General features: G+C 30.7%; 3 protein-coding genes, 1 non-coding gene and 1 pseudogene across 5 annotated transcripts; 1 reads left to right on the top strand and 4 right to left on the bottom strand.

Annotated features, from left to right (window-relative positions):
* On the top strand, positions 1-73 carry TRNAR-UCU. Its single transcript has one exon. It is a non-coding gene; the product is annotated as a tRNA-Arg (tRNA).
* A 4,204-nt stretch (positions 74-4,277) lies between these two features.
* LOC113857212 lies at positions 4,278-5,146 on the bottom strand (annotated as a pseudogene).
* Positions 5,147-7,063: 1,917 nt separating this feature from the next.
* Positions 7,064-9,165, bottom strand: LOC113857079 (CASP-like protein 3A1). Its single transcript, XM_027488795.1, has 3 exons — positions 8,885-9,165; positions 7,719-7,854; positions 7,064-7,295 (listed from the first exon to the last, which is right to left on the bottom strand). Exons 1-3 carry the CDS (start codon positions 9,163-9,165, stop codon positions 7,080-7,082), a joined length of 633 nt encoding a protein of 210 aa, XP_027344596.1. The 3' UTR covers positions 7,064-7,079.
* A 3,116-nt stretch (positions 9,166-12,281) lies between these two features.
* Positions 12,282-13,546, bottom strand: LOC113857294. The gene is made up of 3 exons (XM_027489109.1): positions 13,402-13,546; positions 13,225-13,287; positions 12,282-12,458 (listed from the first exon to the last, which is right to left on the bottom strand). The coding sequence occupies exons 1-3, from the start codon at positions 13,471-13,473 to the stop codon at positions 12,282-12,284; spliced, it is 312 nt and encodes a 103-aa protein (XP_027344910.1). The 5' UTR covers positions 13,474-13,546.
* Positions 13,547-20,770: 7,224 nt separating this feature from the next.
* Positions 20,771-22,040, bottom strand: LOC113857259 (GATA transcription factor 9-like). 2 transcript variants are annotated; one of them, XM_027489058.1, is made up of 3 exons: positions 21,630-22,040; positions 21,221-21,517; positions 20,771-21,178 (listed from the first exon to the last, which is right to left on the bottom strand). In XM_027489058.1, exons 1-3 carry the CDS (start codon positions 21,951-21,953, stop codon positions 20,792-20,794), a joined length of 1,008 nt encoding a protein of 335 aa, XP_027344859.1. In that variant the 5' UTR covers positions 21,954-22,040; the 3' UTR covers positions 20,771-20,791. The 2 variants fall into 2 exon arrangements, with proteins under 2 accessions (XP_027344859.1, XP_027344858.1); XM_027489057.1 differs by having other exon boundaries at positions 20,771-21,517.
* Positions 22,041-26,476: the final 4,436 nt, after the last annotated feature.

Raw genomic sequence — 26,476 nt, 5'->3', positions numbered from 1 at the left:
GCGCCCATGGCCTAATGGATAAGGCGCCTGACTTCTAATCAGGCGATTGTGAGTTCGAGTCCCACTGGGCGTGTCAATGTTATGATTTTTGAGACTATTTTTGGCAGACTCCTTGTCAAGACTATTATTTTTTGTGTTCGACTTTGTTTAGACATTGTTGACAGCTATAAGGATCATGGGTTAATTTTTTTCTTCTTTGGTTAACCATGTTAATTATTGCCATGAGAATATATATGTACGTGTTTCTTAGAACATTTCTTGTGATGTGATTCATGCCTTAGCTTTGTGGTCATTTTCCTAGTTAAAAATAGGTGCATATAAGATTAGACAACAATCTAATTAATTTTATAACTTAGTGTATGTTAAGTTTAGTTTATTTTCAATAAATATTGAATTTATTAGCTTCCTAAAAAGAGTTCATAATACAAAAATGTTTCTCATTAAATAATCAAATCCAAGCATACACCTAGAGCATTTCTATTAATTAATTGTACGATTTTGCAACATCTAAAACCAACTTATATAAATGATTTTATTGAGGATTACTCTAATAATATGCGTGAGTTGTAATTGCCTGCAAAAAGAACTTTATTTTAATAATTAACTATTGTTATAATTAATTGTTTAAAACAATTTCCGTTTATAAATATTTTAAAATTATCTATTTCATTTAAATTGTATAAAAGAATCACTTTTTAAATAATAAAACTGCACAAAACATATTAAGTTTTTTAAACTTATCAGATTCATATTTGAAATAATTTATATATACATGTAAAATTAACAGTCGATAAATATTTAATAGTAGAAAAAGCACTTCCTAATTTGGGGGAGCTCTACTTCAAACCGATTAATCAACCATAGTTGCATGGTGAAAACAAAAGTTGAGTAGACTAATAGCGAATTTAACAAGCTGGTGGGACAAGTAATTGTTCATAATTAATGCTTGCTAGCTATAGAGAAGAGACAGAGATTGTCAGCACAACGTGACTTGCCAAGTTGTGATGTGTCTCTTCCTTGAGAAAAGTCCGAATCAAATTTGGGTTTTACTGATCATAATCATGATGAGACTTGCTTTCTCTGTTTTAAAAATTATAGTTGCTACATGTTTTCATTGATTTACACCCTACACTTGTACCATTTAAAGGTTAAGGGTTGGTTTCAAAAAGTTTATAAAAGTAATTTATGTTTTGTATTTTTTTTTAATAAGTTACTCATAATAAATTTTTTCTAGTTTACTATATCGAGACTTGAATTCAAGACATAATTTTAATATTATTTAATAAAAATAAATTTTATGATATAAGTTATTGTGTAAAAATAAATTATTAAATAAGTACTTAACTAAATTGTGTATTAAAAAGACCCAAAACATATTATATTAAATATGGAACTCCAAAGTATTTAATGATTAAGGTCGTCATTTAAATTACTACTACTTGAGAAAACTCAAGTGAAAGGGACAAAGCTAATAAACATAAAAGGGGTAATAGCTGCATAGGTCTCCAAAGCAGGAAAGTTGAGTGACTCACGGTGCTTTCAAAAGTGGGAATGAAAACAAATTTTGCAAACGTGTATGCTCACTTTAAAAAAATGAATTGTTGGACATACCCTTTTGATAATAATATTTTTCAGGACAAAATGCAGCCTATTTTTCTTTTATATCAGAAATTTCAGGTAGTGATATTAATCAATACAACAAAAATATCAAATAGTTTTTTTTTTTATAATAAATATACATCATTACTTGTGAGGTCCCTCAATTATTAAACTCAAACTTTATTCCTTGAGCTATTAGATACAAATTGTATGCAATTGATGATTAGCAGCTCGGTCTGTCTGGTTTTAAATTATTTCATAATTACAGTCACCACTTTCAATAATGCAAGAAGACTAAATTGTCCTGTTAAAACAAGATATTCTATATAGATTGCGATCCAGAAAGTAATGGCAGTTTTTTCAAGTGGTGGGATCCTATAATCATTGTGGTGTCATTGCTCTACATACAGTTTATTGACCTTTTTTTTTGCTTTAAAATTTTTCAAATTAATGTTTATTTTTAAGAAATAAAAATAACAACTGATTGGAAGCATGTCAAATGTGAGAATTGCAATATGAAAAGACAAAAACACATTGACAAAGGAGAAAACCAAAAATATATAAAAAAAAATTGAAGACTAGCATTTGGCCGAAATCTTATGATGAAACCCCTATTAATATAAAGTTAAGCATATCATTCATCTAGTTGGTACTGGATTATATAACAATATGAACCATATCATTCATCTAGAAAAGAGGTACCAATTATTATAACCATAAAACATATTTTTGCATGCATTAGGTTTTGCAACCGTAAGAAAGGAAGCTAATGCTGAGGTCTAGATGCTAACTTTGGATATATTTAGTTATAATATTTTCGGTCACTTCATTCCCTATCACACACACATAATGCATATTCAGTTTGAATTGGTTGGCTATGATCGAAGGAAGAGATTGATTCCCTTTAAATGGCGTGTTCTATCAATAATTGTAATTGTAATGCTTAAGTGCCAAATTAAGTTTGTCGCACTCTACATAAGGGTACAAAGGGAGATGGAGCAATCCAAATTTGAACGTGCCACTTTTAGCCTATTCCTCTTGATTTTTAATTTATTTTTCCACTTTTAAACCCTTAAATGAAATGTGAAGAGGACATCATTCGTGATTGAAATTATAACGAAATAGTTTTATTATTGTCAAGATAAGGGATTTGTCTAAGAATTTTGATTTGACAAATTTTTAATTTAAAAAATACCAAAGTTAGCAACACAATCTCTAACACATTTATGATTATTAGTTAAAAGTTATTAAAAATTAGAAAAGTGTAAGAGAAACATAATAAATATGTAACACATTCTTAATTATTAGCTAAAAGTTATTAAAAATTAGAAGAATATGAGAAAGAAACAATAAATTAAGAATGAAAAAGAAAAAAACCTATGTTTAACATTCTTTTAGTATTTTATGGCAGAATAAAACATGTCCCTTCTACAAATATGCGCTACTTAAGCAAAAGTTTATTCCTTCTAATTCTTTGCCATCTTTTATTATCCTCTTTTCATGGAGGAAATTGGTCATAAATTTATCGAATCATAACAACTATAAACATTTTGCCTACAATAAAAGACAGATCTCTTTCTCTCTCTGGGATGTGGAAGGAAGGTGGGAAAAAGCAGATTTTGTTTTTCGGTCCAAGAAAAGCTGGTATAATTAAGATATATGCACGAATATGGACCTTCAGTATTGTTTAGGCATTACAAATGTTTTGATTGGAAACCAAATTTCAGCCTTTTCAAGTTTGGGCCCATTCAGTATTGTATATGAAGGTGATTCGTTGACAATAAAATAAAAGTTGAAGGTAATTTTAGTGGGACAAAGAAAAATGGTGTGATAGTGATTAATAGTATAATTACATTACGCACCCATGATTTAACTATTCATGATTTTATAAAGAAGTTTTTTTTTTTTATACATTTAACGATTCAAGTACCGTGATTTCCAATATATGGGCTTGATGTGTCAAAACAATAGTCAGATAAATATCTAGAGTGCTATCAATATGAACATTCATAATAAAGTTTACACGTGCAGCAGATTATATTGAACTAAAGTTTTCATGTTACTGCTCCAAAATTTTGAAAAGGGATATGGGAAAGGAAGTTAACGGTACGGGAAATAATTATCTATATTTAGTTATTTAGAAACATAATCAACAACTATCAAAGTCCAGATCGTAGAGTTAAAACCACAACAAAATTTTGAATTGCTTACTCTTTATATGCTGCATGCAGTGGCAGATTCTGTGATTAGTAGAGTCGAAAGCTGAAATTTCTACGGAATGGATTCAAACTCTCTGTCACATTTCTTCTTTTTTCTTTTTTTAATCCTGTTATCCAATAAAATATCTACTAAAAACATTGTTCTTTTCTATTTGTTGGAAATACATGTTTTCCTAGTTGACAGAGAAGAGGAGGTAAAGTGAAGAACACCCAATACACTAACACAACTTGATGCAAAAGCAATTAAACGCATACGAGAGAGAGAGAGAGAGAGAGAAAAAAAAAGTCAACCCAGGATTATAAATAAAGGACAAAAATCATAACATAATATCATCAAAATGGATGATAGACAAAAATAATTATAGTTCAAATGCTAATACCTAGACGAATCACACTCAATCAATAATAATAGTAGTAAAAAACAAAAAACTAGTGAACCAATTTGACCAGAACAAGAAGTCAAGTTGCTAACAGATGAACAATTGCAAATGTGGTCAAAAGAGCCATAAAGACAGAAGCAAGACCCATGTAGGCAGAAACCCTTGAGCCATGAGAAGCTGAAGGAGCCAATGCTGAGAAACCTTGTGGTGCAATGGAAATGGAGGGTGATGGAGAGTTTGGAATTGCATGTGGCGACATCACCTCTACAGTTAATTTCTGGCCATTCTGGCAATGATCTTCAGTTCCACTGATGAAGTAGAAGGTCCCAGGTCTATCAAGAATGACAGTGCTGTTCCCATCATCAAATGTGTTGATGGGATTATTTGAGTCACAATGAAAGTAATCCCATTTCTCCACAGTCAGAACTGAGTCATTATGGTACTCAAAAACTGCTCAAAGAAAAAAATGAATCACCACATCTCTATTGGAATCCCTCACTATTTGAAACAAAATGCAAAATTTTCCCAAAAGAAACATAAAATAATAAAATGTAACGCAAAAGGTAACTAAGAAAAGTTCATTCTTAGTTCCATGGGTTTGTCTAAGTTACCCTACAGAATAAATAACCTCATCTTAGGTAAACAAAGTGTATTAACTTTTTATAGACAAACCCAAATTGCATTCACATGCAGTGAATAAATGAGTGATGTGACTTCACTTATGTGTAGTGAATAGTGGGGTATGAAATCAAACTTACCCAAAGAGTCACCAACTTGAAACCTGTTCCTTGCAGCCCATTGATTATAAAATGCAGTATTGTTGGGGCCAGGATCATTCCAACCCAAGCGGTTACCCACTTTGAAAATCCTAGAAGCTTCAACTGAAGAATCCGCGGCAGCCAAAATAAGAATCATAGTAGCACAAAAGATGCCCGGAAAGGATGCCATATTTGAGTTCTTCTTTTTCACCCAACAACACTGAAAAGCAATTATTAATGGTTATAAAAAAATACACAATATTGTAAAGGCAAGTATCAACGTATATATAACAGACGTGCATGAGTGCATGGCCTATTAAGAGGAACATAAAGGCGATTACGTACGTGGGGTGACGTGGCGGTTACTGGGTGGTTTTGGATTGTTGGTAATAACTGTGTACATTGGAAAGGGGTTCGTGGCACAGTTCATTTTGATGACATTTTGAATGAGGCTGAGATAGTTAGTAACGTAACTCAAAGTCTGTCTTTTTCTGCATTTCCTTTCTTTATTATTTTATTTAATTTATAAAATGTGCAGCAAGAATTATGTTATTCAATTTCTGAATTAAAAAGCAGCAACCATATGGGAGCATGCTTTAATCTGAAGTTATCAATGAAATATGTCATTCCTATCCCCTATCTAAAATAAAACTTGGGCACAAATCATGAGCACTGTAGGAACAGGGTTGAGTTTTATGGGCCTGATCCTTAATAGAATTTTATCAAGGCCTGAATGGAATTTAAGTTAATTAGCTGTGTGCAAACCAATTGATCCATGGACCCCAAAAACGAATGTATCCTCATAATCAAGGAGTATTAAGTAAGTTAAATGACAGTGATTATATGGAGTAGGAAAAGGGCCTACACTAATTTCAGACAAAATGTTCACTAAAACTAGTATTTCACTCATATTAATGTGAATTTAACTGTTTAAAAAAAAGGAACTTAATTTTGCAACATATTTCCCCTCCAATGTAACATTACACATTTTCTATGTAGTTGTCTAAAAAATTTAATTCTAAAAAATGCTATTTTAATTTGGTCTTTTTGACTCTCAATTTTTTAAAATCCAAGCCCGAGGGTAAATTCAAAAGATTAATTCCCTCTGGTTCAAAGCTTTATAACTAACCTGACGTGATTTTCTAACAGCCCAACTCAATTATCAGATGTACTTCTTAGGCTTGGCAATGAAGTATTTTAGGGCAAGTTTTTGCCCAAATTCAGCCCTACCCACCTTATAGATTTTGGGGATAAAAACTTTCTAGGTAAGAAAATATTGACACCCTACCCGCTTCATCGTCCTATCTCACAACAATATTGAATATTTAAATATAAATTTATGTAACAATTAATCGAAAATTTGGAATCAATCCGCACATTAGATGAATTATGAGACATATTCATAATACTAAAAACCAAATACAATTTGAAAAAAAATTATTATTGCAAATAAATTTTGACTTCATTACAAAGTTAATCATGATGCTAATTAAAATGAAAGCTACGTGTCCACGGCAACATAAATTATTTTCGAACTAACCGAATGAATGAAATTAGATGTTCATAAGTCATGGTGTGAAATCCTAGCCTACACGTACAAGTGTTATCCAAATGGATTTGATTTTTTAAGTTTGAAGATTAATGTCCGTTTCGGTCAGTGTGAAATACCTTTCGCAATGGGAAATATGCAACATCAATAAAAAGGAAAATCACTGGTATAGTACACAAAGTAGAAGAAGAAAAGAGAAAGTGAAAATAAATAATGTTATAGGAAGAGACAAAAAATTAAAAATAAAAATTCTCTAAAAATATACGATTATCATGGTAAAAAGATGTGTAACAATGTTCAAATTGCAATAGGCGTAAAATGTAATTGAAATATTTAACCTACTTTAAAGTATAAGATTGCTCATAGCAATCGTATTGGCATTTGATATCACAAGCCAATGAACAAGTGGATACATGGGTCTTTCATATAACATATGAGAAATAACACCTAGATGTAAGAGAGATGAAAACAAGAACACTGATCACTACAAAGTCTAAAAGGATAGGGATCATTGTATGGAAAATATAGTGTCAGATGATTTGTTACATTTTACGTGGAATAATATGAAACAATATCAGTGTTGGGATAGCCATATTACATCCTGAACAGCAGATGTAGCCAGCAAAAAACAACTGAAGAAAGTGAAGGCTATTGAGATGGCAACATGGTCACAAAACTTGTGCAATGGCTTGCAAAAATTTGGCAGTGCTGTGTGTCTAATTCCTGTGCGATTCAGATTGGTCACCCCAGATGCAGCAGATCCAGCACTCATCAATGCATAAGCAAATGCCTACAATTTCACCATATAAAGGACCCATCATGGTTAATTCTCAAGTCCAATATTAACCCATTGCTTGTTGTAAATAATTTAGAAACAAAGGTAGCATAAAAAGACGATCCATACAAGTTTGGTCCCACTAATAATTAAGAAATAAAAGCTATTCCTCTGCTTCACTTTGGATTCTAGCTAATGCATTGCACTGAACAACTGTTCATAGTTGATACCATAGAATTTAATTGAAATTGCTTCCAAAAAAATTGCATGTTAGTTACAAATGATGGGACAGGGACCAAAGGAGTATCAAGTCTAGACATGTGATCTACAGCTCTACGTTTCGCTCCTCATTGCCAAATTTTGTATTTTATGAAACAATTTTGATCACAAGAACAACCTTAAAAATATGCATCATATCTATATAATATATATATATACCTGATCTCCAGCAAAAATAAGCCAGGCATGATTTCTAGAAGGAATCACAGAAGACATCCTAAGAAATCTCGATGTGCCAATGAGAAATTGCAACAAGGAGTGAGCTGCAACAGCAACCGAAACCCCAACAAGATATCTGCCCATCAGAATTCATAATAATCATTAAATTTATATTTACAAATAAGAAAAATTTAAGAAACTAATTTTATAGATTATTTCCAATTTCAAGTTGTACACTTGTAAATATATATTTTTTATTATATCATAAGCAAGCAAAGTAACCAGTCATAAATTCAAAAGCTAAAGGTAAGAAACGAAGACTGTACAACATTTAAGATCAATTTTAAATCATATTTTCTAGTGTATCATTAGTTTAAGGTATGGGGGAAATTTTTCAAAGTTTGCAAAGTCTAAAAAGACACAGAGGCAAAGGGACAAACAAACACAAAAAAAAAAGTGCAAAAGAAAGGAAAAAAAGAGAAATTCCATCACGGGCCTATGACTGTTCATTCAGATGTCATGATGACTTGACAAACAAACCCCTTCAAGGTCCCACTTTTCTTGGTCAATTTTGTCCACAACCCAGTAATTAACTTAAATCCACAGCCCCAAGACATTGCTGGCAAATAATAATACTAATAAAATATCGATTTTGTTAACTTTAATGTTTTTATTATTGTGAGATACTTAAACTCAATCTGTTTCAAAAATAAAATAAGAAAAGCAAACTCTCATGAACTTGGGCTTGGTTGCCAAGAAAATGTTGGGAAATGAAGAAACGGTTTTCAGTGTGAATTTGATATCCTGTATTTATAATTCAACACGTTCTTTACTCGAAGAAGCGCTAATTTCCTTCAGATTCTTCTTACAAGAAACATTTTTTAGTTAGTTCAGAAACACAACTTACGTTGGTTTTTTTTTTTTTCTCTTTTTTCCTTTTCTCTCTCCTATGGGAAACCAGAGTGCAAAATATCAAATAAAGTAAGACTCAACATTTTTTCGCGAACAACTCTTCAAATTAGCATAAAAAGGGAAAGTAGAAAAGGAAAAATGAAACACAACCCTTAACAATATATTTTAAGAAAAAAAATCTTGAATCGGCATAGAGAGAAAGAGTGAAGCAGATCATGAAGCATTCGGTGAAAAAAAAAATGGAAGAAGCATACTCGTAGGATTCAGAGAAAGACCACTTGGAGTGAATAGGTAAGAGAAAACCATAGATAGAGACTGAGCTAGATTCCTTGGCAGTGACCATGAGTGAGAGTGCAACCAATGAAGTGGCCATGCATAACATCCTCAGAATCAGTTGCATAGCTTCAGTCCTCCGGCGACGGCGGGTTCCGGCAGCGGCTCCGACGAGCGGTCCACTCATTGTGCCACTACTCTCCAAAGCTGCCACCTTTGACTCTTGCAAAGTCTCCTCTGGTGTTCTCTGCTCACTCACCATCCTTCAGAGTAGCTTCTGCTCTGTTTTCCCCTGTTTTGATCTCTTTTCTTTTTAAAGGGAACTGATGCTTTTTTAATACCGACACTGTTCAATGATTGTGTTTGAGCAGTGGTGTAGAAAGGTGGGGTAGTGAGAATGAATGACCTTCTGGGGGCTGCAGGTTTTTAAATGGAGCATGAGAGAGAGAGAGAGAGAGAGAAGAGGAAGAAGGGTAAAATTTGTGTGTTGACATGGGAGTTTTTTACCTTTGTACATATATTACTATATTTCATTCCAATATTGGTAATTATGTTATGTTTTAAAACCTTTGGTTTAAAACTTTATGCAATGCTTAAGTATGAAAAGAAAAACAGATATAAATGTTTTTAATATGAGGTATAAATATAAAGGTCTAATAATTAATTGTAATTTCGGGTATTTTAGATTAGATTATGTAGCATCTTTGTCATTCACTTATTTTTAAGTTAATTAAGTTTTTTTTAATTAAATAATTACGCAATGCATAAATTCTAAGCACATGTCACGGCAGCTCTTTTTGTCTATGCATTCTACACAGCATTTAAACCAAATTAACGCAAATTTAAAGACACACTTAATTTAAATATATAAATATAAATTATTTTAATGGAATATTATGAATGTGAATTAAATATTCAAACAATTATCTAATAATGAAGTTTTGTCTTCTTAAACCATGTTTAAAAAATGAATGTTTGATGAATATTTTACAAAATTTTCAAACAAAAATTCTCATCAATTTTTGAATTAAAAAGTAAACAAGAAAAAAAGTGATAGATAGTTAAGAGATAAACGAAGACATAGAATGCAACAAAATAAATACAGGACAAATAAGAAAATTAATCAATTAATTTAAACAAAAAAAATAATTTTAAATTTATATGTATTTTTAAACAAAGAAACAGAAATAAGTACTATAAAAAATTACAAAATTTTACAATGATAAAGTTCTTTTTATCTTGTTTTATTTTATTTATAATATTTTTATTAGTATAAGATTTTATTTTATAAAATAGTTTTTATAACAAAAAAATTATATATCAATTTTTACATGTATATTTATTTTCAAATTTATCTTTATTATTATCTTTAGTTAAAATAAAGTTTGATCTATTATATTCTATAAATTAGATGCCTTTTTTTTAAGCAATAATTTATTTTTTATTCAACTTTTTCCGTCTTTCTTCTTCTTCCTACTTTTTTTCTCGCCCTTTCTTTTTCTTTCTCTAACTCTTCCACTTACTTTTCTTCAACATTTATATAATTTGTTAAATTATATAAATTTACTTAAACAAATTTTATAAGTTTTTAAAGTTATTTTTTTTAAAAATTTATTTAAATGAATTTACTTTTACTTAAATGAAAATAACAATAGACATTCAACAATTTAATTTTAAAGTCATAAAAAAAATAGCATTTCTCAATAAGAAAACTCAATAGCAAAAGAGACAACTTGGTTGTCCTCAAATATTGTTTTGAAAAGAAAATGGTTTTAAACTTGGTAAAATTTAGTAGTATTTTAGATTTCATGGGTCACCTCTAAGCTAAAACTAAATTGAAGAGCTTTGATATATTTAATATAATTCGTGAACTTTAATGTAATCACAGGTTTTGCATATTGATGATTTTAAATTTCAAAGTCTAATGAGAAATGTGAACACTAATCTTATTATCAAGTGGGTGTGTCATTCTTAACAGATCATCGGATCACTCATAATATATGATCTTCATATTCTGTGTTCTTGTAATTTTACTTAAGCGAATAATTTTTTGCTTAAACAAAAATACAAACACATAAGGATTATGTTCACAAAAAAAAAAAAAAAAAGGAAATTCTGATCTATCTCAACACTCACAAACTAAGAACCAGCTAGTAGTGTCTCAAATATTATTTTAAATATTAAATAGTTATAAAGAGAGAAAGAATTAAGTTATTAAATAAGATACATATTAAAAACTAAAAATATATATATTTATAAAAATATTTGTAAGAATAATATAATTTAAAATAAACTATGTTGAGACAAGAACTCTTATCATAATATAAGTGATATATGCCTGAAATAATATTGAATTCAGAGTTTAAGGAGAAAAAGATATTGTGTTTTACTTTAATTGTTCAATATTTTTATTATTCTATAAAGTAAGTAAAACATAAAAAATATATATGTATTTATTATATTAAAAACATAAAATTACATGTGATTTTGGAAAACATTTTGAACAAATTTGAAGAATATGGATAAAGTGGAATAAATTTTCCGTTGTTATTTTGTTTTATTTTAAATCTTTGGTGGCATCTGAAGTAATGTTGAACAATCATGCCAGGATTCTTCGATTTATTTTTGCTCGATGAAAATTTCAATTTTGTTTTCTGAAAATATTTTGATTTTTGTTCCTTTTTTTTGTCAAATTTGATTTTTATTCAATATATATGATATTTTTTTCACCACTCCATTTTTCAATCAATCACCTTTTTTAAAATAAAATTCAAAATATTTATTTATTAAAATTAGATTTCGAGAGGCACTTTATAAAATTTCATTTTCGAAGGTTGTGTTAAAAGAAATATCCCATATATTTACATGATGAAATTGGGTCCAGTTTCCATCATTACACAGAGGTAGGCCCATTATCCAATAAAGCTTACACTTATCCGAAAATATTACAAGGAAAAATGTATTTCATGGCGCATTGGGTTACGTAGACTGAACCTTTTTTATAAGAAAATATTTTTTATAAGTCTTTGTTGTACAATATAAAATTTTATGTTAGTGGGTTAATAATAAATAAACAATATATGCGAATAAGATGACATCAAATATAAATTATTTAAAGAAATTTAGATAAACATATCATTTAAGTTTAGATTCATTCACCATCTTCTCTAGTATTAAATTAGACCTACATTCTAAAATCTTTATAGTCTTGGTGGAACACTTTTGTGCTTTTATGTATAATTTTACACGGTACAATTTTTAACATCCAAATATTAGAACTGTTTATTTATTAGCAAATAGTAGGAATATTTGCATTAGCATCTTTGAGAAGAAGAAAAGAAAGGAGAAATTTATTACAAGCATGAAACATAATCAAAATCAAAATGGTGCTGAAAGGGGCTCTTTTAGGTTAATATGAAATGGGGTTTGAGTAGTGCATGAGCATTGGCAGTGGCAAACTTTGTCGTCAGGGATAGCCTCACCCTTCTTCATGTAATCAACTTGGCTTCCATTTTCATCCATATACGTCACCTCCTTTATTGGATGCATGAGTCCCTTCTTTGCCAATAATAAGCTTATTATTTCATTAATAAGACAAAGCAATGCAATAAGCACAGGGAGGGTTTTGTGGTCCAATAAACCGAATATAGTTGTTTTTTGTTATTTTAATCTCAAGGAACTCCTTAAAATTGTAATTTCATCTTCTTAAGTTAAATTGACAAAGTTTGTGTGACTTTGACTCTCTTTTTATTTAATTTTTTTTCAGAATTTCCTTGCTCACAGAACTATAATATCCTATGCCGATATTTTAGTGGATTTTGAATCCTTTCTATCCAGTTCAAGTCCATTTATATTTGTATGTTGTGTTCCTAATTTTATGTCCTGTTTTGAAATATTGATTTAGAAATAAATTCAACAGGCATGTTTTGTCACTTTAATCTATCTATCTATTATTTAAGAATTTATGAGATGTGTTGTTAAGGATGCTGTGTATCAGTAAAGTTATGAAAAATGAAGAACTTGATTTTGTTATATCCAACATCTGGTAATAATTAAATTACAAGCTATAGCTAATTTTAAGCCTGTTAAGTTATAGGGGTATAAAATTTTAGGCCTTTTTGTACTGCAAGATCTAAAGGACTAATTTACGAGGATTCATTCAGAAATTTGCAACTAAAGGTGACGACCCGTAGAACAAGTAACCTTTCCTCAAATTTCGTCATGGATTTAATTTTCAACAAAGCCAACGCCGAATATTATAGGGCCCATTGTAAAATTATCCTAAGCACATAAACTAACTGTCCAAGGTTGGGTATCATACCTTAATGAACAGAGTTGATGCTTCATTTGGTTCCAACTTTTGAACTGCTTCTGCAGCTACTTCCTGCATGAAACAATAGAGATTACCAAAACAATGATTGGGAATGCATAGTGAAGTGTACAAATAGCATTACTCAATAGTGAGAAAAAAAACATAGTGAAAGGAGAAGTTATGTACCCTTGCTTGGGTGAGCTGCACTTGATTGAGTGTCTTAGGTTCCAACTCAATGGAGCAAGAAGTGTTTGCCATTAGTAACAAAGAAATCAAGGTCTTATCTCCAAAGTAAAACAATTTGAAGAGCAGCAAATGTAGCCCATCACCTAAAGCAACATCTTTTCACCTAGATTGTTAATAGATTAGCCATTATATAACCAATCAGGAGCATGATATTTTTCAATACACTCACGGGGTCTTTGGGTTATGGGAAAAAGTTTGTGGCCAAAAATTAAGTAAAATTAGCTGAGTCCTTTTCATATCCCGTGGCTAAGTTAAGGACAAAGTTTCAACGTTGCTTGTGACTTCAAATGCTCTTAGCAATCATTTCAAAGGCCAAGATCTCTGTTTACAAAGTCTACCATTGGTTGGATTGTGGCCAAAAATAGGCAGAGTTGAAAGTGGCTCGTGCATATCACACTTTTGATCCTAACATTAACGATTTGGTGATTGGTACTTTCTGGGAAGTGGTTACCATTCTGTGTTCATTTTATATTGATTGGTTACCATTCTCTGATTGGTATTAAGAGCATTTGTAAAGTTAAACTTTTGGAATTGTACCAGTGGTCCTAGTTGTTTATATTTTCTCTTTTCCTTATGGTAAATTTCTACAGAAGTTTTAATAAGAAAAGATGTCAGTATAAAAATAAATAAATTTATATAATAAGTCAAAAACAATTTATATTTCTTTTTTAAAAATTCTCTCATTTAAACTGTTTCTAACTCATAACAATTTTTTTAAAAAAAATTATTTAAGCTGAACTTGTATGTTACTTATAATTATATTAATTATTTTAACACGTCTCAAATGATGCACAATAAAAATTTTGGTGTAATAAAAATTTAAAATAATAAAAAATCACAAAATTTAATGTACTAATTATATTAAATATTATAATTTAATAAACAAAAAAATATTTATTAATTTTTTAACATGTGCTCTTGACATACATCAAGGAAAACCCGTTCTTAAATAACAACAAAAAGGGTTCAGAAATTGTTTCTAACAAAAGCACATTAAAAAAAGATGAACCAGAAGGCAAGGGCATGGGGAAGATGTATGACTGATGTGAGCATAAGGTAAGAAAACATATTGAATCATTGAGATACCAAAACCGACTTTAATTTCATGAAGCAAAGTGATTTTGACTAATTCCAATTAGGCCCAAAAATAGGTGCAGGTTAATTTGGATCATATAGATACGAATTAATAAATTTTGGGCTAAGTTGCTCAAGTCATAACTGGGACATGGATTCACTAAAACTTTAATGCCCTAAAACACTGAAGTTTCTTTGGGCTGAAGAAAGAAATATATTTTTCTCCCTATAATTACTTAGCCATATAATGACTTTCCGAATGGTGTATATTTTTCTCCCTTCTCTAATGTAAATCATTAAATATATGGTGCTATTGACACAAGTTTGACAAAATAATTATGCTAGGCACAGCACCAAATCACAATATATAAGTGTTAGTATACCAACAGGGCTTGTGAAAATATATATATATATATATATGGTCAAATCTACCACAGGTAGGGTATAGCCAATTTTGATTTTAATATTTGAAGAACCAAATTCGATATACAGTAACAACCAAAGTGGCTGGCTATTACTTGCTATAAAGTGGGTCAAACAGATACATGTTCATGTGAAAACATATGGGAAAATATACACTTCGAGATAGCTCAAAGTGGTTGAAAAATAAGGTCTATGATCCTACTCTCTCTATATATGTTCTTTTTAATTTAAGCATAGCTTCTATTTTATGTAATATACGGCACCGATTATGCATATGTCTTTGTTGTTCAGCTTTGATTTATGTGAACTATGTATTATTATAATAAATAATGCCAGTTAACAATAACAAGGTCAAACCCTCGAGTCAGAACCTAATTCCATATATTTCAGGGAAATCGCAAATCGTATATCCTTGGCACGTGAAGCTTAAATTTATAAACAAATCTCTCTTTCTCTCTCTCTCTAGTTTGACCTGAATTTTCCCATCATAATACCGCTACCCTTTGATAAATTACTTTAGAAAATGTGTTATTCTTCATTCATTATTATCATCAATTTGTTTTGTAAAAGTGGTGAATTGTTTTCAACCAAATTTCTTTCATCAAAATTGTTTCACATTTTATATTTTTCTATGTATTATATTATTCTTGTGATGTGAAATAACTGTGTTTCACTTTCTATATATATTGAGAGAGAACAGCACATGGAAGAAATAGGAAAAGAGTTATTCATATAACTTTGAATTATAAAGTTCACCATAAAGTTGCACTTGATGATTGTTTTTCATACCACTTAACAAACATTCACGCTCTAAATGAAAATAACAGATAGGCATATGAACTAATTGTTATCCATCCACCATATCCGTGAAAGGTTGGAGCCAAATTACAGAGAAAGAAGTATACACATACCACACAACTTTTCCAAGAAGCCAATAATGTTGCTTGTTAGCTTTGTTTATTACCTAACGACAATGACTCACCAATGACCCTATATAAACCCCTGTCTTTTCCTTTCACTAAATCATTTTTCAAAATAAAAAAAATTCTAAAATTACAAACCTTTTTATTAATTAGTTTCGTAATTATAAAGTCTCGTTTCACTGACTTGATTTGAGGTTAACTTTGTCATACTTAAACTTTAAAAATTAATCTTGATATATTTTAAAGATAAGTTTGTGTTATATTTAAAATTATTTTAAATTAATAACAAGATTTTGTATGATATAAGATTATATATTGATATATTTATTTTAAAATATAATTTTAATTTTATCCTTATTGGTTATTCACAATGTTAAAATGAATATATTATATTAAAAAAAATTAATATCTATTTTTATCCCATATATGATCAATCTTTAGTCCAATCAAGTTTAGGTATATATGTATACGTATGTATGCAATGAAAAAAACAACTTTTCTTTTATTTAGATCCTCTTCTTCCTTGTCATGAAAAAAATAATGATCTCAATTTTTAACACATTAACAAAATATTTTATGAAGTTAATAATCTTCACCCCTTAATATTAATTATAAATAACCGATTGAAGGCTATTATACACTACAATTCCAATAAGCATTAGTATGTTAATTGGTTTCACCTATTTTTACCGCAAAGGTGAAACTTTGCTGGTTGAAAGGGCAAAATTTTACTTTCATTAAACGAGTTCAAATTTTGTCCTAAAATTAATCCTAGTCCATTGTTTTTTAATGGATCATGTGTTCGCCGAGTTCGGATTCTCCGAAGTAACTTTTTAATCCAGCTAATGCCCTGTAAAATTTCAACTGTTGAATCCATCTTCACACAACAACTAAAATGGAAATAACACGTGATGAATAATTGAAATTTGTAAAGCAAAAAAATCTAGAGAGGCAAAAGGAAATCCAAATTCATGTACACAGTCCTCAAAATTCATGAAAGAGATGACCCCAAATTTGGAATTTAATTGATTTTATTTTGTATTTATTTATCAATCTAACTTGACCATCCAAATATACTTTTTACATGAGCCTCTTTAAACCAAAATGAAAAATAGCAGTTCCTCCCATGCCAATACTAAAAGTGCAAGAAAATTAAATTTGTATAAATTACAAAACTACTAAATAATAAAAAATACTACCATAATTTTTACTCACTTACTTTTTCTTAATCTATCTCTATATTATATTATTTTATATTTTTGCTTTCTTTATATCTCTCTCGTGTAAAAATTGTAGCAAGAATTGGCTTTAGAAATAACCTTACTCAATGACTTCCCTTTGCATGTTCTTCTCCAAGGTTCTACCCCATTTCCCTAAGCTAAGTGACAAAAATGCAAAGCAATGGAATTACAAAAAAGCCCTGGGTGATGGGAAATTACCAAAAGAAGTAACTGAGTAAGAAGGAGCAATAATTTAAAAGGAGCCAAAAGAGGAGGGAGTGGGGGGTGGGTAGTGTGAGGGGACAAGAACCCATTATCAGTATCGTCTTTACACACATAACATGAAAAGATCCCATGACAATGGGGCATGCAGCAGCAAAGCCATATCGTGAATTTTTTGGATATATTATCAACAACAGCAACAGAGAGTGCAGGCACAAGGTAACAGTCATGCATGATGCACGTCACGTAGTGCATGTGCTTGGTTTCATCACCCACATGCACACTCACTACTACCCTCCCCTTCTTAGCCATTCATATGTCGCACTGCTTCTTCATTTATCATAACTTCGCCACTCTCTTCCATTTTATTTTTTTCAATATATTAATATTAATCACTATATAATATACAATGCCGACATTGCCTACGCACCAATGTGTACATACACTGTACTTTCTGCGTACTCTTTCTTTCAATATATCGTCGCTTTGTGAAAAGCTAAAGTAAACTGTATGTTCTTGTTAGGATGTCCTAGCCATGCAATGGATTGCATGGAAAGCCTCATAACCATAAGAAACCTTTTACTTTTAAAAATAAAAAAATGTTTTAATACTAAATGTTTGAAATTTTAAAATAAAATTGTTAACTTTTGTCTGTTACTTAGTTACTCTTTTTTTTTTTTTTCATTTTGTCATGTTTCCAATTATTGAGTAAAAAGCATTTATAACATTTTCTTACAAAATTTGGTAAATAATAACATTACTGTTTTGAAATTCGCATAATGTTTATAAAAGAAAAAAAATATTAACAAAATTTTTTTAATATAATTTTTATAAACACCTTTTATTATGAATTAAAAAAATTGAAATACAAAATAATATAATATTTACCTTTTATTTAATGAATATCATTCATAATTTTATAATTTTTATTAAAGTTCAGGTACTACTAAAAAATAGACTGCTAAAAATGCATTAAAAGTACTAACATTCTTTTGAGAAGGGGAATTAGGGAGGAGAGAGAGGAAGAAAGAGGAAGCAAAATTTATATTTTAAATTAAAAAATACTTTTTTTTCTTTTCTTTCAAAAACTTTCTCTCAAACATATTTTTAAAGTACAAATAGATAAAATAAGTTCACTGTCTATTTTTTTAAGTATTCCATTCCAAGTTGTAATTTTAGGAGGTATTTATTTTTTGTTTTATTCAAGAAATTGCCAATTATTAAGTATAATTATCTTTAATTTATAAATTATGAAGAAAAGGTTAAGTAATTATCTTTAGTATTAAGGTTAAGAATGTATAAATTTATTTATCATACAATATTTATAAGAGTAAAAAAGGTTAATTAATTAAATTTTGTTCAAATTTATGAATTATGAAGCAAAACAAGACATAAGTTAGAATGTATAAATTTATTCACCATAAATATGTATAAGAGTAAAAAAAATTCAGTAATACTATTATTTTTTTTTAAAATTTTTTTATGCTTGTTTTTATTGATTTCTTTAAAATTTAAGGAATATAAATCACTTTTAATTTAGGAAAGAAAAATTATTTATTTTTATATTAATTTATTTTTCTTCTATAAAACTTATTCAAAGTGAATCATACATAGAATGTCAAAAAGTACAATAAAATATTTTATTTTTTATATTAATAGTTTTGTTAGAGCATATTAATTATTCAATGTGATTACAGGATGAATTGCATGAGTAATATATGTTGGACATTTTATTTTCTGGACTGAAGTGATTAGAAAGGGATAGAGAAATATTGCTTCTCATATCTCCATGGTTGAACTTCTAGTTTCTTGTAGACATTCACGCCATAAAGGAATTAATCTATTATTGATTCATCATTAGTTACTTTGTCTTCTAAGATTTTCAGTTTAAATATAATTTTGAAGGAAAGAAAATAATAAGAATAGTAGAAATATATAATGAATCTAGTAATGGTAATAGCAAGATAAGATGGGGCTTAAATTAGTTATAAATTGAGCTTAATGAGCATGCTTAATGGGAATAAGAATATAAGAGAATTGACCCGTGAATAGTATTGCTGTGTATGCAATGAAAGAGTGGAGCCCATGGAAGAGGAAATGTCTAGGATCAGGTGGACAGTTATATCAGCCCTCAATGTGTACCTAATTCTTTGTTTATTTAACACTCACTCACAACTCAACTCACATGACCTTGCTGCACCATTTTGCAAGCTAAGGGCCAATTTATTCTTTTAATTCATCTTAATATTTTTTTGCCACTCCCACGTTGGTTTCATAATTTCATTCTTTCCCTTTCCTTTAACGCACTTCCATGTAGATGGTACGTACAGAGGACGATGCGTAACTGGCCACTGCCCAACCATGAAATCTTTTAATTTCATTATTTCACTGAAATCCATGCAATCCTTTGATTTCACAGTTCTTCTCTAATCCCCACCAATTTGGGTCCTCGGTACTCACTCACATTGCACACAACCATGGACTTCAATTCGGCCTTCAAAATTGTTGGTATGTGTCCTTGGTCTTAAAAATGGCCAAAGTTCACATTCGTATACGACACACTTGTCTGTTAGAACGAAGATATCACGATAATTCAAAATAAAAATACACATATAAAATCAATTGAATCCCCTCTCAGAACAGCAAGAAAAACTAGAATCGCATCAATCCACGAGTTTGTAGAAATGATGATGAAGAGTAACCCACTTTTTTTATAAGGCAAAAAATCAACACATTGTTTCATGATTACCAATTGACCGAATTATGCATCAAGCAACCATCTATTGTCGCTAATTTATTAGTATTATGAATGCAAATTCCATGATATGTAAGTTATCTGGGTTCCATATTCTATGGCCCATTGGATTTTAGAAAAGTGATGTCCCATTTTTTTTCTTTCTATCCCCTTTACCAATAATTATTATTTTTTTTATCTTTTTTATAACTTGTTAATTGATTACACAATTAAAAAGAAAAAAAATTAAACCAATGTTCATTATAACTTAATTTTCTCAATAAATAAATAAATATAACAAAAATGACTGTAAATTTTACGTTGACCACACCAGTTAATATTTTTCGGTATTCACCGGATTATTTATATTCAATTTGTCTTTCTTCTCTGCAACTTTTCTCGAAATTTATTTCCAATAAAACAAAAACTGTAATTCTAAAATTGCCAAATTCGGCTAAAAAAAATAAAAGAGAAAACAAGAAAAGAGTAGATTCTACAACCGAATGAAGCACTTTTCTCCCTATTTTTACCCATTCCCCATAATTCTACAGGCTTTTTTTTTTTTCTTTTCTTTTCTGACTTTCTGCCATAAAGGAAAAAGAAAAAATTAGAAAAGCTACAAATTCAAATTTGTAAGACAAAATTTTCAGATATTGTTCTTTTGAAGAAAAGGAGTGCGTGACGATAGTTAAACTTAGACCTGCACTGCACTGCACCCTAAATTAAAGAGTAGGCTAAATAACGTGCCTAAAATCATGCCCACAATGGTGATGATGGTGGATCAAGAACTCATCTCCACCGTTGGATACGCCGAAAATTGAACTCTGACTCAACAGTTGCTGATGCTGCTGTCGCTGCAGTTCCTTCTGCCGCCTCAGTTCCAAAACCTTCCGATGCGAATTCGAATGCTTCGTCGACACGAACGTTGGGCTCGCCGCCGGCCGGTACTCCGGCACCAACCTCCCAGACTTGAACCTCACGCCGCACGCGTTGCACAGCGTCTTCGGTCCCATTGGTCCCGTTCGCCACTGCGGCGTCTTCTCCGCGCCGCAGTGCAGGCATTTCCGCCCTGAGCACTCCGCATTCGATCCCTCCCTCCTCTTCGCCGGCGCCGCCTTCGCCTGCTGAGGTTTCTGCTCCTCCGCCGCTTCGCCGGAAGTAACTAGGTGCAGGAGGCGCGTGGACCAGTCCCCCGGCGCGGCGCGTGAGCGCTTGCTCCGTGCCTTCCCTGGCAGCGGCGTTTCCGTGTGGAGAAACGGTGCATTTCGAGCGGTGTCGTCGGAAGCGAACGGCGGGAGCGTGTCGGTGGAAGAGGACGACTCTGGCGTTTGCGGTTTGGCGCCAATGGCAGTGGATGCGGCGGCGCCGGAGAGAAGCTGCAGCGTTTTCAGCTCCTCCTCGGCGGAAAACGAATCTTCCACTAAGTTCGAGAGCCATTCCAGTTCGGCCATGTCATCGTACTGTTACAAAATCAAGCAGAAGATAACTCAATTTTCAAAATAATTAATAAATTCAATTCTAATTATTACAATTTTCGGTTTATTTCGTCGTTATTTAAGTTCTGTGAATTACCGGAACACAGAGTTCTCCGGAGAACTGGTGATCGCTGGCGAAGCCACGAGGGACAATTGCGGCGGCGAAGCGGTTGTCGCTGCCGGAAATTGAGGAGTTGCAGCTGTCGACGGCGGTGACGGTGGAGGAGTCGGTGGAGTTCCCGGCGACATTGTCGAAGAAACCGTCGGACATAATGGCGTCGGCATTGGAGAAATCGAGTAGGTCGTCGATGACGAAAGGCTCGCCGGACTTCTGGTCGGCGTGGCGCTTCTCCGTCGGCGAGAATTGGTCAGCTCCTCCGGCGGCAAAATAGCCTCCGACGAAGTATTCCGGCGCTTCCATTTAAGTACAATAGATAGTGTGTGAAGCTGCGAAAGAGATAGAGAGAGAAAGTGAAGTTGGTGTTATTTTAGAGAGAGGGAACGCACCGTTTTGATTGAAGGATTGAAGATTGCTGTGTCTGAGAGAGGTGGGAGTGATGGTGGGGTTTTGATGAGTAGAGGAATGGCATTAATGTAATTTGACTCACATTGGAGCATTCTTTCATGCACACACATACATACATTTTTAATATTATTTATAATAATAGGGGAAGTGACTTGCAAGTTCTGTAAAGTTAATTAAATCACTTTCATTTTTTTTCTCTTTATTTTGCATTCCACATTTTCTTTTGTATTGAATTAAAGCTTTTCTTTTCTGTTTCCCTCTTTTTACTTTCTGGTAATGGTTTTATATACTTTTAAACACCTCGAAATTATTGTTCTTCATTTCAAATTTTCCCATTCTCTCCATCTTTTCATTTTGTTGATTATATTGAATAACCATATCACCAACCTTGCCATAATATAGGTCGCAATTAAAGTGCAATTACGCGACAAATTTCTACCGTGATTATTATTTTTTGTTTTATAATCATTGTTATTTATATTTTTCATTTTTTATTTTTATGGAGTGAAATACAAATATCATTAATAGAATGATATTTTAAGTTATTTTTAAATAATTATATTTCTCTAAAAGATAAAATTAACTAATACACTTAACACTAGTCAAAATAACAAAAAAAAAGAGAATTTATTACAAAAAGAAAATATTTAATAGTTTAAAAATCTTCATAAGCCTTTATTATTGTATATTTTTTCAGTAAGTATTCTTAATATACTCGCCATCAATTTTTTAAAATTTCAAATAAATCTCTAAATATTTTTTGTGGAACAAGAATTGTATGAGGTTGTAATTTATATTAATAAAATTTTAAAATATTTAGAAGTTGTTTGAAAAGAGTGATTATGGAAGAAAAATAAATAAATTTTACATTTTAAATAAATATATTTAAAATTAATATTTTTTAAAATAAAATATATAAATTAATACATTGATATATATTTAATATATTAATTATGCTTTTATTATCATAAATAATATATAATTATTTTAATTTAAAATTAAAAAATCATCTCTTTCTTTTTCTCTAAAACTCCCTTTCAAACATATTTTTAAGAGTTATTGAGATAAATGCCTTATAATGTTCTTAACAATTACAAATTCTAATCTTGTATATCATTTAAACCATTTTACAATACTTCAAAATTTTGATTAGTAATATCAATCTTGTTAACAATTTATTAATGATTAAAATATATATAATAAAATAAATAAAAAAGAAAAATGTGACTAGTGATCTCTTTCTATTATCAAGAGAAAGAAAAAGCATAGGAAAATAATTTATCATAATTAATTAGCAATATTTATGTAAAATAATATGCAATAGAAAATTTGACTGAGGCTTTATAAAATAATTTTGTTACCATGAGTCTTAATATTTTTAAAATTTAAATAAAAAATCATTATAATTTTATATTTTATATATAATAATTTTTTTTATAAAAGTATTGTTTTTATATACTTAGAATCAAATCTAAAAATTACTATTAATATATTTCTTTTAAAAAAAAAAGAACTAAGCAAAATTTTTAGAATATTTTTTATAAAATGGACCAGAGATATAATGTTTTGACACATAATTGAATGATTGATTTCTATTTAAAATTGTCAACTTGTAGTTAAAAGAAAATTTACTTAAACCATTGAAATTAAAGTTAATGAAACAACATTACACCCTGACATGGCACTGTTTACTTTTGTGCGAGATTCTTTATATTTGAAGAATTGGTATATTAGGAAAGTGTTAACCATAAGTCTATTATTATTACCAAAAGGTTTGTATGAAAAGTAAAAGATGATCAGAGGAAAAAAGAAGGATTAGTTGATGCAATGAATAATGATCATGTGGTTTGAACAGGAATCAAGTGTTAAGCAGCAGCACAATGGTGGGCTGTCACTTGGAAAGAAAACAGCTATGGCCACAGACACACACTGCTCATTTCCTTAACATGTCAGTTTTAGACGCTAAATTTAGTGATAAAGTAAAACCACAAGGCAGAGACCTCAATAGTTTATGCATTTACAATGTAAATTATTGGATAATTAATGTCCTAATTAACAATGATTAAAAGGGAAGGATTTAATGTTCAACAAATTCAACCCCTAAAGAATCAATCTCTTGCAGGTTTTGTCGCTGTGACTCCTCCAATAGTGTCCAAGTTTACAGCCGGATTCCTCTGCTGCTAATAATATTATTACTTCGGGAGATGTGCAAAATTTTAATTAATTTATTTCATTCTGATTTATTACATTAGTTTAATTCAATTAATTGTACTTTCTACCCCTCTTGCCCTATCATGCCCTCTTATTATATTCCCCTTCTCACGTTTCAGCACGACGCTTACAGCTCAACTTAATCCAAAAATGCCCATGATCTCATCCACGTGGCCCGTTAATTAGCAAGTTTTTTTACTTTAATTTCACCTGCTACCTTAGCTCAAATAGTGGTGATATTATATGATTAAGTAGTATATTTTTTCCCTTTGTTAGGTATGGTATTAACGACATAGCCCTTTTAATGGTTTGGTAACTTGATGGTTTTTTACTTACAATATCATTGTTTTTCATTTGTACTATCTATCATGCATATGCAAGAATCTTGTATGTAGAATTCATAACGGCTAATCTAATTTGTATGAAGAAGTAAGTGACACCTGGTCTATGATATTGGGTTTAAATATAGATAAAGAGGATTTAAAATATGGGCAATTAGATTAGCGTACATGTGACCAGTGAAGCTTAGTAAGCAAAGGAAAATGATTAATTTATCTCTGGGTCCTTCAAAGTTGTATATCTGTACCGACTTCCCCAAATTCAAAAACATTTTGATGTAAAATCATGTGGGTGCTGGCGTTAGAGCAAGCATTTTATTTTATATTTTTGTATTTTATATATAGATTTAAGATAAAACAAGGATTGAGTCAGATGGGTACTCTGATCCCTAGATTAATGAACCCTCAGTAACTAATGGATAAGGTTTGCTTACACAATTATTACCGTCACACTTTTGTTGAATTTATAATACATTTTAGCTGTTATTTAATGATCACTTGTTGCATATTTTGATTTCAAGTTAAAATAAGGCAACCCAGTATCATTTACAAAGTGGGGGAATATAAAGTTAGGGGTCGTTTAAAATATATAATAAATGTAGAGTGGTTCCTCTTTATTGGTGTTGTTTTCAATTAGAAAAATAGAGGGATGCAGAGAGCACGCGATAAAGGAAGGAAGGGTGTGAGTGTCAGCGATCATGTGAGTGAGTGTGAAGCGAGGATGAGGCTTCACAATCAAGCTTGGGTTGGTTCCTAGAGGATGCTCAAATTTTAGGACCTTTGATCCTTCCTCTCACACGTGCGTAAACCTCACACATGTCTTCTTCTAACGTGGTACCACGTACACCACACACAATAAATTGTAGTATTTCACACTCCTCCTTCTTCAACATAGCCAAATTATATTGTGTGTGAAAATGATTTTTTTTTCTGAAAATGTTAAATATAGCTCATAAATTACTTATAATTTAAATATTGTATTTAGAGGTTAACAAATTTATTTTTTGTTTATTACTTATTTGATTAGTCTATTTTTTACATAAATAATTATTTGTGTATCTCTTGAGAATTTCGTAAAATAAATAATTATTGTTAAAATATGACGGGTCGGTGGGTCTACATTGAATACGCCATTATGCTCACATGGGTGATGGGCGATAAGCTTAATGGGCTTTGACTTGATATTAAAGCTTTCTTTGAAACTCAAATGTTGGAAGAACATAATTGATCAGTCGTGTAGTTTGGTGTTGGGCTTCTCTTTTAGCCCGGTTTCTGATAATAAGCCTTCTCGCTTTTGCAATCCAATGTGCACTATTGACCAAAAAGTGTGTCAGTGTCAAGAACATGGTGCAATCAGCAATGGGGTGCTTGCACTTATCTTGCATTTTTATTCTTCTTTTTGTTTTTATTTTATTTTAAGTTATTGCTGTATTTAGGCCACACAATGCTAGAATTTGGGTCTGTTTTTCCTTTGGTGTTTGCTTTGTACCAAGGCCACACAAGGCTTGTTAAATGGTTGAGTTTGAGAACGTTTTTATACATAGTTTCTTCTATCAAGTACCAAAATCAGTGTAGTGTATATACATGATTGCCTATGCTTATGTTAAAATCTGGAAAATTTTTGCCAAAAGTGGATGATAATCCTCCTAAATTCTAATGCTACATGATTGCCTCTGTTATGCTATAGCACACAATAGGCTAAGGAATAGTTGCAAACAGTAACGAGTGATGACCAAACAACCTACAAATGAAACGAAATGGCCATTTATCAACTTAGTTGCATCTTCATGTCAATGACGGGTTTAAGCTAGAAGGGGCTATGGTTAAGCTCTAAGGGCTATCTGAATAGCTTCAAACCCAACATAGAAA

This window comes from Abrus precatorius, unplaced genomic scaffold (assembly GCF_003935025.1).
Source record: "Abrus precatorius isolate BTA unplaced genomic scaffold, Abrus_2018 Scaffold153, whole genome shotgun sequence".
Lineage (NCBI taxonomy): Eukaryota > Viridiplantae > Streptophyta > Magnoliopsida > Fabales > Fabaceae > Abrus > Abrus precatorius.
This window is presented reverse-complemented; position numbering and strand designations above follow the sequence as displayed.

Bases quoted from the DNA above. Each gene is read 5' to 3' on its own strand.
- LOC113857079 (XM_027488795.1), bottom strand. From the start codon at position 9,165: ATGGTGAGTGAGCAGAGAACACCAGAGGAGACTTTGCAAGAGTCAAAG. The intron at 7,855-8,884 runs GTATGCTTCTTC...TCTGATGGGCAG, and splicing joins TCTTTCTCTGAATCCTACGA to ATATCTTGTTGGGGTTTCGG. The intron at 7,296-7,718 runs GTATATATATAT...GTGAAATTGTAG, and splicing joins TTATTTTTGCTGGAGATCAG to GCATTTGCTTATGCATTGAT.
- LOC113857294 (XM_027489109.1), bottom strand. From the start codon at position 13,473: ATGGCAAACACTTCTTGCTCCATTGAGTTGGAACCTAAGACACTCAAT. The intron at 13,288-13,401 runs GTACATAACTTC...TGTTTCATGCAG, and splicing joins TGCAGCTCACCCAAGCAAGG to GAAGTAGCTGCAGAAGCAGT. The intron at 12,459-13,224 runs GTATGATACCCA...TTGGCAAAGAAG, and splicing joins CATCAACTCTGTTCATTAAG to GGACTCATGCATCCAATAAA.
- LOC113857259 (XM_027489057.1), bottom strand. From the start codon at position 21,953: ATGGAAGCGCCGGAATACTTCGTCGGAGGCTATTTTGCCGCCGGAGGA. The intron at 21,518-21,629 runs GTAATTCACAGA...ATTTTGTAACAG, and splicing joins CCGGAGAACTCTGTGTTCCG to TACGATGACATGGCCGAACT.